Raw genomic sequence first — 15,106 nt, 5'->3', positions numbered from 1 at the left:
CATACTTATTTTATTAAAAAACCGATGCAGGTGACCCACGTTTCACGTTATGCACATTAAAATATGATAACAATAATATTTCTACTCAGTCGTAATATTGGGTATACATTGGGTGTATTGTGCAATTGTTTGTAAGGTGTTTACGAAATCATTAAAATGGTAGGTTCATACAATGGTTTTTGATCTCTGATAATAGTAATTTAAATTTATTCAGTATAACCAACGACATATCAAAACGATAAAATAAAAGATGGAAGCGTGGAAGTGAAAACTCCATATAGGTTGCGAAGTTTGGAGATTAAAGATTTGACAATTTAAACCGTTTTGTTGGTTTACGAATGATAGTTGTAACAAATAGTATAGTTTACATAATTACATTTAATTTACATAGATAATTTACATAGATAAAAGAGAATACGGCAACATACGTATACACTGAATAATGCTTTTCTAAATTTTTGTTTGTGGATTTAAAAATTCATGACACATATTCGAAGCAATAAAAGTATTAAATATACATAAGAACAAGTATTTAAAATCGTGTGTTATCTCCACACTACATAATGTAAGTACATTATGGCGGACGAGCAACAAAAACCCTCAATGAACGTGAGAAACTATTAAATTCCAATTATCCAAAGGTCGAATAGTTCATATGGATGAAACTTGTTAGTACACGATACAATAACTACAAAATAATCTTAATCAATATAATAAAATCGATTATTTAATAATACTCTTAAGAGTATTACTCAAAACAAAAACTGTTCTTGTGGAAAAATTTAATTCATTTTAGAGTCAGAATTGTTTTTATCGTTACCGATGTATAGATTTATAGATATATAAGACCAGTGACGCATGATCAAAGATTCTGTTCGTCATATTTTAGATTTTGTTATTTCACGGAAAGACTGGCTTTATCATACAATCGAGATATGAAATCAAAATTTGTTTATAACCAGCTCTCAAGGGCGTAGAATGGACGAGAAGAACTAGCAATAAACTCTCCCACTTTTAATGTTTTCAAAGATATTTCATGAAATAAACAAATTCGACACAGATATAACTAAAAAGATAACTTATAAATGACATCGTCCATAGTTTAGAAATAACTAATAATCATATAAATTAATATCGTAAAAGATACTTTTGTATGGAAAACTTGTATGTGATTTATTGGCAGTTACTGTCAAAGTTAAATTACTTTTATAAGTAATTTATTAACTGTAGCCAATGCCATAATTAATAAGCCCTTAAATCAATGTCCTCCAATAATTGCCGCTCAAAATTCGTGGAAAATTGTAGCACTTGCAAATCGATTGTCAATTAAACGATCAATTTTAAATTAATGCGAAATTGACAACCGTAGAATGTGTTTCGGTTTACATTAAAATTTTGTAATATATGTACATGTATTATACCATTAAAATAATATAGCTAAAATATACTGATATTCCGAATAAAGTTGTAAACATTTCATTTTTCATTTTTTTTATTAGCATTTCGTGCGTTTCAGCCGTAACAGTAATTATATTATTGATTCACCGGGGATCGCATCTACCTGATATGTATTTTGAGCCTTGACAAAATGTTACAAATGTATGAAAAATATTTTTTTTTCATTCCGTTTGTACACACCACGTACAAGTCATAATTGCGACGGATCATAGTAATTTAGTAAAGAAATCAATAGTTTGTTTGTACACTAAGTTTAAAAGCATGTTAAAGAGAAGTCATTAAGTACTTTGGAGTTATTTTTTCCTCTACCACTTCCTATGTCCTATTCACGAAGCTTTAAGTTTGTGAAAGAATATTTTTAATAAACTCAAAAGCTACTGCACCAATTTTTCCAATTCCTACGCAATTAGAATGCTACATATCGAAATAATAATATAAAAGCGTCAGGCGACAAGTAAAACATACACCAAAACAATGCATAGAAAACTACGTCATGTACACCTACCGCATGCAAAGCGACCGTTGGATAGGTCCCCAATATAAGGTAAAAAGTGACCCACTGACCACTAACGGTAATACATTTATCCATCGATTTCACTCACAGCACGTTAATTTTGATGTCTCAATCTTACAGGTTGCAATATACAAATACAAGATCGTAGAGTGAGATGACAAGTTATTTATGATTGTGTAATTTTAAGCTATAATATACTATTAAGTTATATAATACATGAACAAAATTTATTTTTAACTAAGTAGGTAATTATTAGTTCAACGCCGAATCAGGTCCAGGCCGGAAGGCAGGAAGTAATCAGGAAACATAAATACAAAACACAGTAGTAGTAGAATCGGTTAACCGTCACAGAGCAAGCAAGATCTGTATCACATTTTTTTGTTTGTTCCTCTAGGAATCAAACCTTTCGGTATTTACGAAGGCAATAAAATGCAAAAACAACTATAATATTAGGAGTATTCCATTAGAAAAAACATCAAATAGAGTAGTGTTGCTTTTATCGCTGATTCCATCACCGGCTTATGAACTCACCTTTGGATCTTCTATCACGAAAGAGATACAGAAATCATAGTTGTAACGCCACTGGCATATAAAATATCAAAAAAGTATATACTTTAAAAAGGGTGGACAAAAATCAATATTTAAAGTCAAAAGTCAAGAGTTCATGAAAATTCTATCTCTTAAATAAAAATACAATATGAACTAAATTGTACCACATGGACGTATAAGCTTCTATTGTGTCACAAATTTCAGGAATGTTCTCTCATAAAATGAAACATCAAAACTTGCGCTGGAATTTATCCCTTTACTGAGAGCGCTATTCATGTTTCAAAGCTTGATGTACTATGCGAAATGTTTCTGCATTGTGATATTAAAGTGTAAACATTATTTTCTCGTATTTAAACTTTTTATAGATACCTGACCATAAAGCCGTTAGCTGAAAGGGAATGGAAAAATAAAACCATGGACAGAGATTTTTAGAAACCATGAAACGGTCCCAACCAATCGTACAAGAAGAGGTGAAGTAAGCTAGGATATTAGGATAACAAGAAAAAAATGTACATTTATATGTAAGCTGAATATGGTAAATTCTATTTTTGTAATACTTGGACATTAAATTTCTATTATTACTTTACCAGACTGAAATACATTAAGTTAGCTTTAACAGTAGATTAATTAACATGTGTCTAGCAAACAGCGTCATCACATAGCTGTTCCTTCCGATTCTATAACATTTACTCCTTTCGAATCTTTAAATAAACACACAACACAGCGAAATTAGGCACTATTTAGTTCAATGTCTTGAATAATTTTTATTCTTTCTTTTTCTTTTGTAAATGTTTGAACCTGTTTGTTAATATGTATGTATTTTTTACCGTTTTCTATATGTTTAGTCAATACAAGCACGGTTGACGTTTACCTTTGCTTAAAATATATAATTTATATTATCATCAATCTTATAGGTATCAAAATAGGCACGACAAGGTCGCGTATTATATAAACACAGACTCCGTCATAGGATCCTGATAAATATGTTATCATGACCTTGTTCTGATAACAGGCATCTAAGAATTTGAGCAGTAAACTGAAGACTTACATGGCAAATATTTAATTATTTACTCAAGTATATGTTGGCATTGTGAGAAGATCTATTCTAAATAACACCGTATCCTAATTTTGATTTATGTGACATATTAATTCATATATATTTCAGAATAAAGCCGCGTATTTGAGTATTCTCATCAAAGTTGGTTATTTTGAATATTATTTATATTTCCCTCTCGTATTTGCGATTATAACTTAAATAAACAGTATTTTTGTTGGAAATATAAATGTTGTCCGCTATTGTTCATTATCTTAGCAATTAGCGTTGTTTAATCTTTGCGTTCGTAGCATTTTAGCTTGAAATAAAGTTGAATATTGTACAAGATAATGCGTTCAGCGTAATGTATTCATACAGAAGTGTTGAATCAGGAAGTGTGTCATGTCAGTAGGGTAGCTTCACGTTCACAAATGACTTTAATGCCTTATTCATGCGTGTGTACGGCGTACTGTACAACACACGTGTAGGAATCTACATTGACGATAACAAGAATGCTTCCATGATGACATGACGAGAAATTTCAATTTTATATGCTTATAGAAAGTCCCGTAAGCCCAACGATCGCAACTCGGCAGTTCTGTTCATTCAATTATCGCTATTTTATCGCAAATTATATTTAAAAATTATAATTCTTATATATACCGATCATCTTATTTTACTAAGAACTTTTTATTGAATATCCCCATTCAGCCTGCAATCTGAAGCTATTTTTTTCAGCGGACACCCAGAAACTACAGGCTATACCACTAAGTCACAGCGCTACATATATTTTGAGAAAACTCTAAATAACTAAGTTCATATTTCTATTTCAAATACGCAAACGTAAATCGTGCATATTTTCGATTCGCGCCAGATGTCCGAATTACGAAACGACTTGGGTGGGCATAATTTGCATGTTTACGAAGGAAATGCTAGTTGTATTTCCATTAAGGAAATTTTATGTCTGTGTTTTTATAAAGCTCAATTCATTATTTCTCTATCAACAAAGATGAAAAGCCGTCTTACAAATTCGGCGAAGAATGAATTCAATTCTAATACTCATGAAGGTACAGAAAAATTCATCTGTGCCTAAGTGTTTGTGTGTTACTTTAATTCCAAAAAGACGATCTACAATAAAATAATTAACGATTTTAAATACTATATCGACTGGAAAACATAAAGTTTAAAATTTTAAAAGTAAATACCAAAAAATATATCAACAAATTATTAAAACCTTCTAAAGACATGACCAGTTCTGAATATAAATAACAAAATGCAAAAAGCGAAATACAGATAAACCTAATATTTAAAGTTTCCTATAAATTACTGACCTAGATCAAAACCTCCCAGGTTTTTTTATTAAATAGATATTAATCCAACGCTCGGCGCAACATTCATTCAAATGTAGGTTACCTCTTCATCTCATGTTTTCAATTAATACGTTTTTTAAATTTGTTAACAATAAAATTCTAAAGTGTTATTTTATATTATTCTTCGTACATTTTTGTTTTTAATTCGAAAAATATGGCTTAAAATAAAAGATAGATTAGGGTTTACTTAATATAGCTAGATAGCTAGGCTTAGCATTTTAAGAAATATTAAGGACCTTTTATTTAGATTTAAATTTTTTTCCTAGTTCCTGTGTCGATGATGAATTGCCGTTAATTACAAAGATGCCAGACTCCTTTCATATATACGACATATAATAGTTCAGCATTATATCATTAAAATGTCTAAATTACCACAAAATGGAGACTTAAAAAGCTCATTATTATTCCTATTTTCTCATTAACAACCTGACAAAGCTTTCACTTTCACATCAATACGTGTACGTAAGAAGTAAGCATACTTTAAAATACGTCTTCAATGCTGACTCATCGTTACATAATTTAACTAAGACCGCAAAAACCTTCTTTAGAGGCTTTGACCTTTCTCTAAAACCAACACGAAGTGAAGTTATCAAAGGGTGAATAAAATTAACAGTCTGCACTGGAGACGGAGTATTGGAGTTTGACCTCCGTGACCCTACTGCAATTCAAGGAAGATTTCAATGAGCTGGCAATTAGATCAAGTGACATGTCTCATACTTTAGAAGGAAAGTCATATATAATCTTAGTTGGAACCAAAAGTTTTTTATTTTGTTTACTATCAGGTGAGCCTCCATTTGCCTCCTATTATTTTTAAAATATCCTAAGTCTCTTGAAGACAATATCACGGACACTAACTATATGATTGGATTTTTATAATAGCAACAATTACTGTTGTATCAATAATTTTATGTTATGTACAGTTAATAAACAACTACGTAATATATAAGTAACGTGATATTTAATTGGAACAATTTAACATAACATACCACGTCCACTATTATATAAAGTGCTCCAAGGAACAAAATACGCTTAGTTAGCTCATCAGGGGATCAGAGGTCATATAATTAAGTTTGGAGGAACGCTCTCTTCATACAAAACAGGTTAAATTCTTAATGTTATCGAAGGCATTCACTAATTATGTACACTCATTAATTTTATACAATGCATAATCTATAGTAAAACTCGGTACATTACATTACACTAGCAGCTAAATTTTTCATATTACTGTTCATTAATTTAAGAGCGTTCTTTAGCGTCTACTCAGGTATTTGACGCCTGTAATAATGCTTTCGTCAAACGATGAGAGTTATGAATTATACATTTAATCAGTGTATCATGATTAAAATTAAAAATTATGCGAATTTAATGCAACCAACTAGAGGGCCGTTTGAGCATACCATAATTACATAATAAATATTTGTAAAGTTGAATATTAACGTAACGAACCGTCATATACAAGAGCAAGTAAGGAGTATGTCAACTGTCAACGGCCATCTGTGTTAGCAGAAACGTCAACCGTTATCTAAATAATTAAATCAATTAGGTATTATACTATGTGAACTATATTGATACGATATACGTTCAGAATTCAAAATAGACTAAACTTAACCCTCGGGAGGGTGAAGCTGACAAGTTGGAAATTGCATAAAATTGTCGGTGTAACTATGCAACACAAGAGTTTGTTAAATATGAGCGAGGGGCTACTTACCTGATTCGAACTACACACCTGTACAGGTGTATAGTTCGAAGGAATTCCCAGGTGTATAAAGTGAGAGATATATTTAATAGTACTTAAATATATCTCTCACTTTATACAGTGTTTTGGATTACACAGCAGCCAACTAAAACGAAAGATCTCGCGAGTATTCCCAGTTTAACTTACATTATACTCCTAGAATCAAGTAACCTCTGTGCGACCTTTTGTCTCGTGTGATTGGTACAATATTGATCATACATGGGTAACTTATATAGCTATGCATACAATAAGTTTGATCCTAGAAAAGAAACGGTCTCTGAGCTTTAAAATTTCTTCTAAATTTAATTGGATTACCGTCGAAACTATTGACGGAAGTCACGAAACACTTGTTTGCTTTTTCCCACACTTAAAACGGCATTACCAAATTTCAATCTGGCTGACCATTGAATATAGCTAATAAAGAAGTTTAGTTTTGTAAGCTATCACAAATTATATCTCTTCCCAAGATCTATCTTAACTTTCAATGTAATGAAGAACTTGAGTAATTGCTTAACACAAGTTTCCGAATGGCAACTGCATTCTTCTAACCACTTGACCACCTTGAACGCTGCGTATTGCATTGTCAAATTATAGCTTAAACTGAAAGTCAATAGAACATATAATACCTGTTTAGAAAACTGGTTAAACATAGCTGAATAAAAATATTCAAGTTAATACCATAACTAATTTAAAAATTATATAAATAAGTCGCCGCTTAAATGTAAGATTTCTTTAAAGGAATGCGAAGATAAGCGTACTACCGAGAGTCAAACGATTATAATTACACTTGTTTTCGTAATTAGCAATTCCGTGGGGTCGGAGTCCTCGGAAGCCCTTCTCATTATACAACGTTTAAGCTTAGAGCAACAGAAACCTTGGGCAAACACGCCCTACATTACGCGGTAATAATATTTTTAAATATTTACCGCCGGATAGAAACCACTTCCTTCTTGCAATTTCTGTCTAGTTGCTTTCGTAAACAATTTCTTGGTCGATTTAAATATGTATTACTAGAGATCACATAGTAATTTAAAGGAAACATAGACATTATACACTTATCTAAAGCATACTTCTTTTAAATTAAAACAAATTTCTTTATATTAAAGTTTTATTTATGTGAACTAGGAAAATAATATAGAATATACTCACGGCTTTGCATCCTCCATTAAATATAAAACTAAATATTTTCCCAAGAATGGAATGCTGATTTTCACAAGAACCTTCTTAGTCATTATAAATTTAAATATGTAATAAAAAGATTTCTATTGAATTATGAATAAATTAGTTCAGGTGTACAATGTATTGTTCGTTCACTAGTATGAAACTTAATATTGTGTCGCAATAACTTTATGCTCACTATGTAAATTATTGCTTACGTAACAAATTAATTCATATACATTATAAAAACATAAGCATGCATATGCAAAAACGCTTACATTTTTAATTTGAAAATATAATTCAATTCCACTCACAGTTTATCTACTATCCCTACGAAGGTAGTTGACTAAATTAACAAAATAAGCTACCATAAGGTACACAAACGCATACAAACACACAGATTAAAATATGTACTTACAAATGTCTTACAATTTCTTACTGTAATACACGAAGCCAACCTTTTCTCAGTTCATTCAACAGACAATTTTAAACTGCCTGTTAATCTATGAAGTTCATGAATTATTTCAAACATTGTGTTAGGTGTGCCCATTTCGAGAGGTTACCTTCTGCTGGGGGTGCGAAAAGCACCCTGACGCCAAGGCACTGGAGCTGTGCCATGTGTGTGTGTTTAACAAATTTAGGTACATGGTAAGAACAGAACAACTAGTATATTAATATACAACATGTGTGGTTAACACATTCATTGTATTGGTTGTGGCATTTAGTTTGCATTCTTCGAATATAAAATATATTAGAAGGGATACGAATATAATCAATTTAGTTTGCACAGAGCCTGTTTTCAATCAAGACTTTGATTGATAGGTCTTAAGGATATTATCATTTAGTAGGTACTTTATAAAGGTTGCTACATTTGCAAACCTCTAGGCCATGTGCAGAGGTTATTTTCATACTTCAAATATGATCAAAAGTTTTATATTTGAATTATTTCAGGTTAGGTATCTCATATGCTTTATTAAAAACTTATTTGTTATTTGTAATAATAATTATAAATTATAATTACTTCATTGCATGTTAGACCGAAAAAAACGAAATTTAACAATGTCTGTCATTAACGAATGTCCAATTCCGTTTTGAGGTGATGTGACATTCTATCGATGTACAAAAGAAAAAATAACAAGAACTAAAATGAAATAAATATGGCCAAAATTATCAATACAATAATATTCGTGTCTCCTGTCTTCGTAAATCATGTCACATCACAAGATAACCAAAAAAATCCTGTAATACCATAATCTAGGTCTAGAGAAAATTCTACATAATTTTTGCAGCGCTTAAGGTGAACAGCCGAGTAGTGATTTGATGAACTAGATCGTCGCGCGCATCAATTAAGGCCACTTTATGTAAATATGCGACCATTTTTCAACGACATCACAGAAAAGCCTCGAGTACTAGCTAATTTCACCGTTATAGGCATGTCATGTTATTTTAAAATATAACCTACTGTCATATCTAATATTGATTATTTGGACAAAAATTATTACAGAATGGCAAGCACGAGATGGAAATAGAAGTAGAAGGTAAAGGTTGGACAAAAAGAGCTAACAATAGAAAATAATGGTAGCAGCTGAAAGAAGCGTATGTCACAGGTCACGCTGAGCACAAGTCAAGTAGTCAACTTGATATGACTATTAATGTAAAATGTAAAATTCCTATAAAGATAAATTTGCACGCCATTATGTGTATTGCCGTAATATTATGTAATATATTGTACAACAATTACTATAATCATTATTTTAAACAATTAATAATATCAAGAATTCTTAATTGTTTAGCATTGCATTAGGGCAAAAGTGCATTTTATTGTTTGTTATGTTTGTACATGTATTTTTGCATTGGCGGTAAGTGAATAAATTCAAAGAACCACGTATTTTATCAATTATTATCATTACCATTTTATTTATATATATATATTCGTATATGTTCCGTTAACTGAACAAGTTTCGAAACATAACATTAATTGTTGTTTTCGCAGCCAATGAAGTTTTCCGCCAAACAATGTTTCATGTTTCTAAACACGACACAAGTTGAACAATTTAGTTCGCTCATTTAACACGCCACAGTTAATTGAAATATATTTAAACCTTGAATTTTCTTCATTAATATTGCTTTAAGTTGACAAAACTTTTTTATTATTTCGGCTTTTAAATGATCTTTAAAAGCGAGATATGTTTATAGAAACTTGCAAATTGGTTAATAAATTCGCGTTTATTTGGAGTTTAAATTTTTATTTAAATGTGTAGTATGCGTAACTTACATAAATATTATTATCCACCACTTTAAGCAGTAAACAGACAAACTATCGCTTAAATTTTAAACTTTAAGAATGCAAATAGTCTGATGAAAAAAGATAATTTCGGGAAACTCAAAAATACAAACAATTATTTTAAAACGAAACATATTATATACTATTACGTGTATAAATGCGATACTTGCATTTATTGTAATCTGTGGCAGTGTAACAATATTGTTTATTTACATTAATTACCCAGCGGACAATTAAACAAATGACGATCCCTTTTAGTTTGCCACAGAGGGCTGACCTTGTAGAGTGATGTCATTAATCTGCGTTTTGGTCTTGAGGACTCCTAAATGCATGCGTCGCCTATAAAATATGGAAAAATATGATAGAAAATGATGAAAACAAAAGATAAGATTGAGTCGATCGATGTAACGTTAAGCGGTTATAAAAATGTTAGTACGTAATTTAAACGAACTCTAAGAAAATTGGTTTAATTGCTTTTGTCGATGCCGCCTAGGAACAAAAAAAGCTAATATAGCTTTTTTTGAATCACACAATTTATAAGTGAATCATGAGTGCCGAGATTAAAAGTGAGTGTAAGTTCTGATAAGCTGATGAAACTAATATCAACGATAAAAGTCTAAAAATACATACGGCCTCTGTTTCACTTGATACCTCTGACGCATTGTTGAGTATCACACTTTCCCGAACATGCAAAACCACACACACAGTGCAATTCTCCAGTTACTATAATCACTTGGGATTAGTTTTATGTTAAATTTGCTTCATTTTGGTCCAGGATGTTTTAATTAAACGTGTGACAGTTTGTCGGTTGGGCGCTCGACTGGATCGGTGCGCTTGCGCACCTCACGGTAACACTATTTTATAACGTATATCACACAGCGTGCAATCAATTTATGCAAATTACGGGATGGGACTGGACAATCGGCGAAGTTTTGGAATCTTTATCACCTAAACTAAGACCAGACCTAACTGCTACAAAATGTGAAATGGTATATTTATCTTGGGAAGAGAGAGAGCTTACGGAGCATACATTTGCGTCTGTTTCAATTCTAGGGTACGGCTTTTATTTCTGGATCTAAGACGGTTTTCATACGTGTGTCTACACGTAATATATTTGCATATTTCCTTCACCCGAAAGGCGTTGATAACAATCATGAAAACTCAACTGGTGCGCACCCGAGGCATAGAAAGAAGCTATCCAGAAGTAAAAGAGGTTCAATGTTTAAGAGATTTTCGATTAGATAACAGATACGTTTAGAAACCTCAACAGACAACAAACGAAAAACCTTACTAGGCGCTGTGAAGTCGAGGTAAAAACAATCTAGCCCATGTTGTGAAGCAGGTAGTGATATAAATCATTGAAACTGGAGCACTGTCACAACCGATAGATCGTAATTGGGCGCTTGACGCGGTCTGTTGATTCTGTTAAGACTTTATTACTCTACCTTACTTCAAGTTCGTGAGTTACGTATAAAATGTGGTTCCACGTTTTATTGAACCGACTGAGTGTTTTACAAATGGAATTGGTTTTTTTCATCCATAATTCAATAGTCTTTTTATATATTTTGAAGGGTTCATTTGACTTTTATATTCTTTATATAATGATAATAAATTATATAATAATTATTTTTTTCTGCTTCTTGTATCTGTTCTCTTTTTTGGCAAAAGCCTCCTCCTCCATTTCTGTCTGCACCTACTTTTCTGATGCTTCCTTAATCTGGTCTATTTGAGCTATATTTATATATGGATATAACTTAAAAAACAAAAACTTCCTAATGAGCAGTCATTAGCTTCTATCTTAGGCTCGTTTGTTTTATCGGGCACTTAGTTACACTTCATTGCGTAAACATGGCGTGACATAGACAAACTAATTTTAACATATAATATATCGCCCCAGCTTCACAAATCTTGTACGTTTCCATATATTTCAAAGATATAAATATATCATAGTTCAGATATTCTGTCATAATACAACTTTTATTATCTATTAACTGTTCTGCCATGTCAACATGAATTCGTACACTAGCTGTCTGTCTTTATTTAAAAAATATAAAGCCATTATATTTTTTTAAAAAACACAGACTTATTTTAGTATGTACATATTAGGAAGAAACTCAAAAAGTATTAAAATTACGGAGAGTCGCTTTTTTTAATATTTTTTTAATTGTGACATATTTTGCTTGTATATCCTATTTGTATACGTTGAAATTACATACACAACAACATTGCTAGTCCACGACTGAGTATAGTACCAATCAAAGACCAAGCCTTGAGAAGTTCCTTTCATTGACGAACAAGTTACAATCTTAAGTAAGGAAGTCAACATTATTTGTAGGCAATAAAGTCATTTCTCGTTATTAAGGTATTTATAGTGAAAGTAAGAAATAAAATTACTGCTGTTAATCTTGGAAAGTTGGTAATAAAGTGCCTACGATTGTTATCCTCGCGGGTCATTGACATTTTCAATGTGAAAGACGATTTTCCAAATGGTGATGGCTGCTATGTATGACTAAATACTAATCAGCAAGTTACCAAGTACATAGTTAATTTATGATACACCAAACAATGTTACACCAAAAAACAAATTCACCACGTTTATTGGGGTACTTTGAACACAAGTTTAGTTCGCCTCCATCAACCATTAATGCGTTATCGATTTTGTCTTTTTTACGGAAGCTTAATGCTTTTTGTGGTTTTTCCACAATAAAAGTTCGTCATTACTATAGTTATGAATTCTGAATTCTGAATCTGTTAATTATTAGAACCCTAGCGTTAAGCACTTTCCGAATGAAATAAAGATTTTCTCCTTTTTCACATTTAAGTCTGTACTCTGTACCCACGGATCAGGAAATGTATATATTTACATTAGAAACATTGGCATTGTCCTGTAGCAAATTGAATCAAGGCCTAGCTAGTAATAGACGATTGTCTTGAAACTTGATTCTAAAGTGAATAAATGGTTTATTTAGTACATGGTATGTAATGTGTACACATTCATACCATACTAAACCTTTATTGGCCTATTTTTAACAGAACTCTTTAAAATTATAGACTTCAGACGTCGTGTTTAGTATGTTACCAAAAAAACATCGTAAAAAATTAAATTGTGTCACTTAATGTCGTATTTGAATGTTCAAATATATAAAAAATCCATGATAACATTATCAAATATAAGTAAAAATTAATCAAAAATTTTACATAAGATTATATTACACAATGTAAACGGAATCTAAAGAGAATATAAAAACGCAGAAGTAGGCTAAATTCAATGAGGAATATTAGAATAAGTCTCCCTTTGTTCATAAAACAGCAATGTCTATTGTACCGTTTTAATCCAACGTACTCGTATGTCTCTTATCATCACGGCTCCAAACATTACTTCACTAACATAAAAATTCTTAAATCGTATCGTTCGACAAAATACGCTCAAAAAGCGTAATTAAGTTCTTATTGGAGTAAATAACGGTTAATTAACTCTGTCGGTATGTAACAGCAGGGTCGCGTCTGCGCCTGTTATATTCAATAAATGGCATCAATTTCATCCCATTTCCTGTGCTCCCAACGCTCCCACTGCATTACTAGATTTAATACAACTTGGAGGTCGAATGGACCCGCATTAGCTCAGCAATTGACTAATTTGTCATTGATAAATCACTCATTTATAAGTTCTCGGAACAACACGATACATTGCCAATAAATTAGAAATTTTAAGTACATAGTTAAGTAATTATGGGTTGTATTTTTGTACGAACAATTAACCTACATATTAGGCGTTTTATTTAAGAACAGCTACTATATATAAGATAAATATTAAATAAATACGATTGTAGACGACTTCTTGAAAAACAAAATTTTATTTTAATCAACGGTTGTTCCAGATGTCGAAAAGAAGGCTTAAGGGAGTCGATAAACGTTCACTTTAAGTGTCATTCTTTTACACATTTACATTTGTTATTGAAAACATAAGTAACTCTCTCACAATTCTATTTCAAAGTTCGAAATGCCTGTGTATGTGAACAGCTACTTACTTAAAACAATACTATTCCGTGAATGTAACTATGTAATTAAACAAAAAATACTTACGGTAAATTTTTTCGAGCCATTTTACGTTAATTTGTATTAAAACAGGTAACTTAAGTTAAATTTGTAACTACACAAATCACTTGGGTTCGACAAGTAAAAGTTCGTAATGAAATTGCCGACAACCGATCACATGAGTACGTTTCCCGCCACTATCATGTCAACTCACAACTCGGAGATTTCGTTTCGGCTTCGACGCGATGTACGCCCTACTTCGACTAATAAAACAAGTCTGCTGTCTAACGCCTAATGAAAAATAATTGCAATTTCATAAAAATATTATTAAATATAAACTAATTTATTATATATTAATATATGTTTAAAAATAATATTAACGTAAGACTAAAATATAGCATAATATATAATATCCTACATATCTTTCAATATAAAGTTTAATGTATTAAGCGCCATCTGTTGTTAAACAGTGAAACTCAATCAATAAAATCAATTAGGTGTGTCAGTGAAATGATAGATGACAGTATGTAATACTTTTTATAGTAGGTACTATTGGAGGATATGGAGTTATTACCCTTATATTATGTTTATTGCACTGACTCTGAGATAAATTGCTTATTAGCTAGTATTTTTTTACTACCCCAGATTAGTAATAGATTTGTATTCGCGGAAAATCGCTTGTGCAAAAACTTATAAGCCTTAGGGGGGGAATAGATATTCCACCCCTATGGCTTATACAGTATTAAAGAAAATATTAATGTTACCGAATGTTACATTCATATTTTATATCGGTTATTTTTGATTTATAATCAATAAGTTTAAACAACTATTACTGCCCTAAGCCTTGAATCTTTTGTACTGATTACATTTTGTGTTGAATTGTCTACTTAGCTAACGTTCTGCCGTCATGTTTTGTTTTGTATCCTATTTGATAAAGTGAAACTTTTTGTAGATAAATCCCATGAGTTTA

At 31.3% G+C, this 15,106-nt stretch overlaps 1 protein-coding gene across 5 annotated transcripts in view; it reads right to left on the bottom strand.

Annotated features, from left to right (window-relative positions):
* LOC110991572 (plasma membrane ascorbate-dependent reductase CYBRD1) overlaps positions 1-15,106 on the bottom strand; it is a 36,398-nt gene that overhangs the window by 11,102 nt on the left and 10,190 nt on the right. Inside the window, exon 1 of one of the 5 annotated variants that reach the window (XM_045630026.1) lies at positions 14,185-14,363. The exons of 3 other annotated variants lie outside the window; for them this stretch is intronic. In XM_045630026.1, coding sequence (XP_045485982.1) covers positions 14,185-14,204 — 20 coding nt within the window. In that variant the 5' untranslated portion in view covers positions 14,205-14,363. Of the gene's footprint in view, positions 1-10,731; positions 10,934-14,184; positions 14,364-15,106 lie in introns of those variants that run through there. One more of the 5 variants, XM_045630024.1, reaches the window with a different exon arrangement.

This window comes from Pieris rapae, chromosome 11 (genome assembly GCF_905147795.1).
Source record: "Pieris rapae chromosome 11, ilPieRapa1.1, whole genome shotgun sequence".
In the NCBI taxonomy this organism is placed as follows: Eukaryota; Metazoa; Arthropoda; class Insecta; order Lepidoptera; family Pieridae; genus Pieris; species Pieris rapae.
The sequence above is the reverse complement of the archived record's forward strand: the minus strand, read 5'-3'. Positions and strand labels throughout refer to the sequence as shown.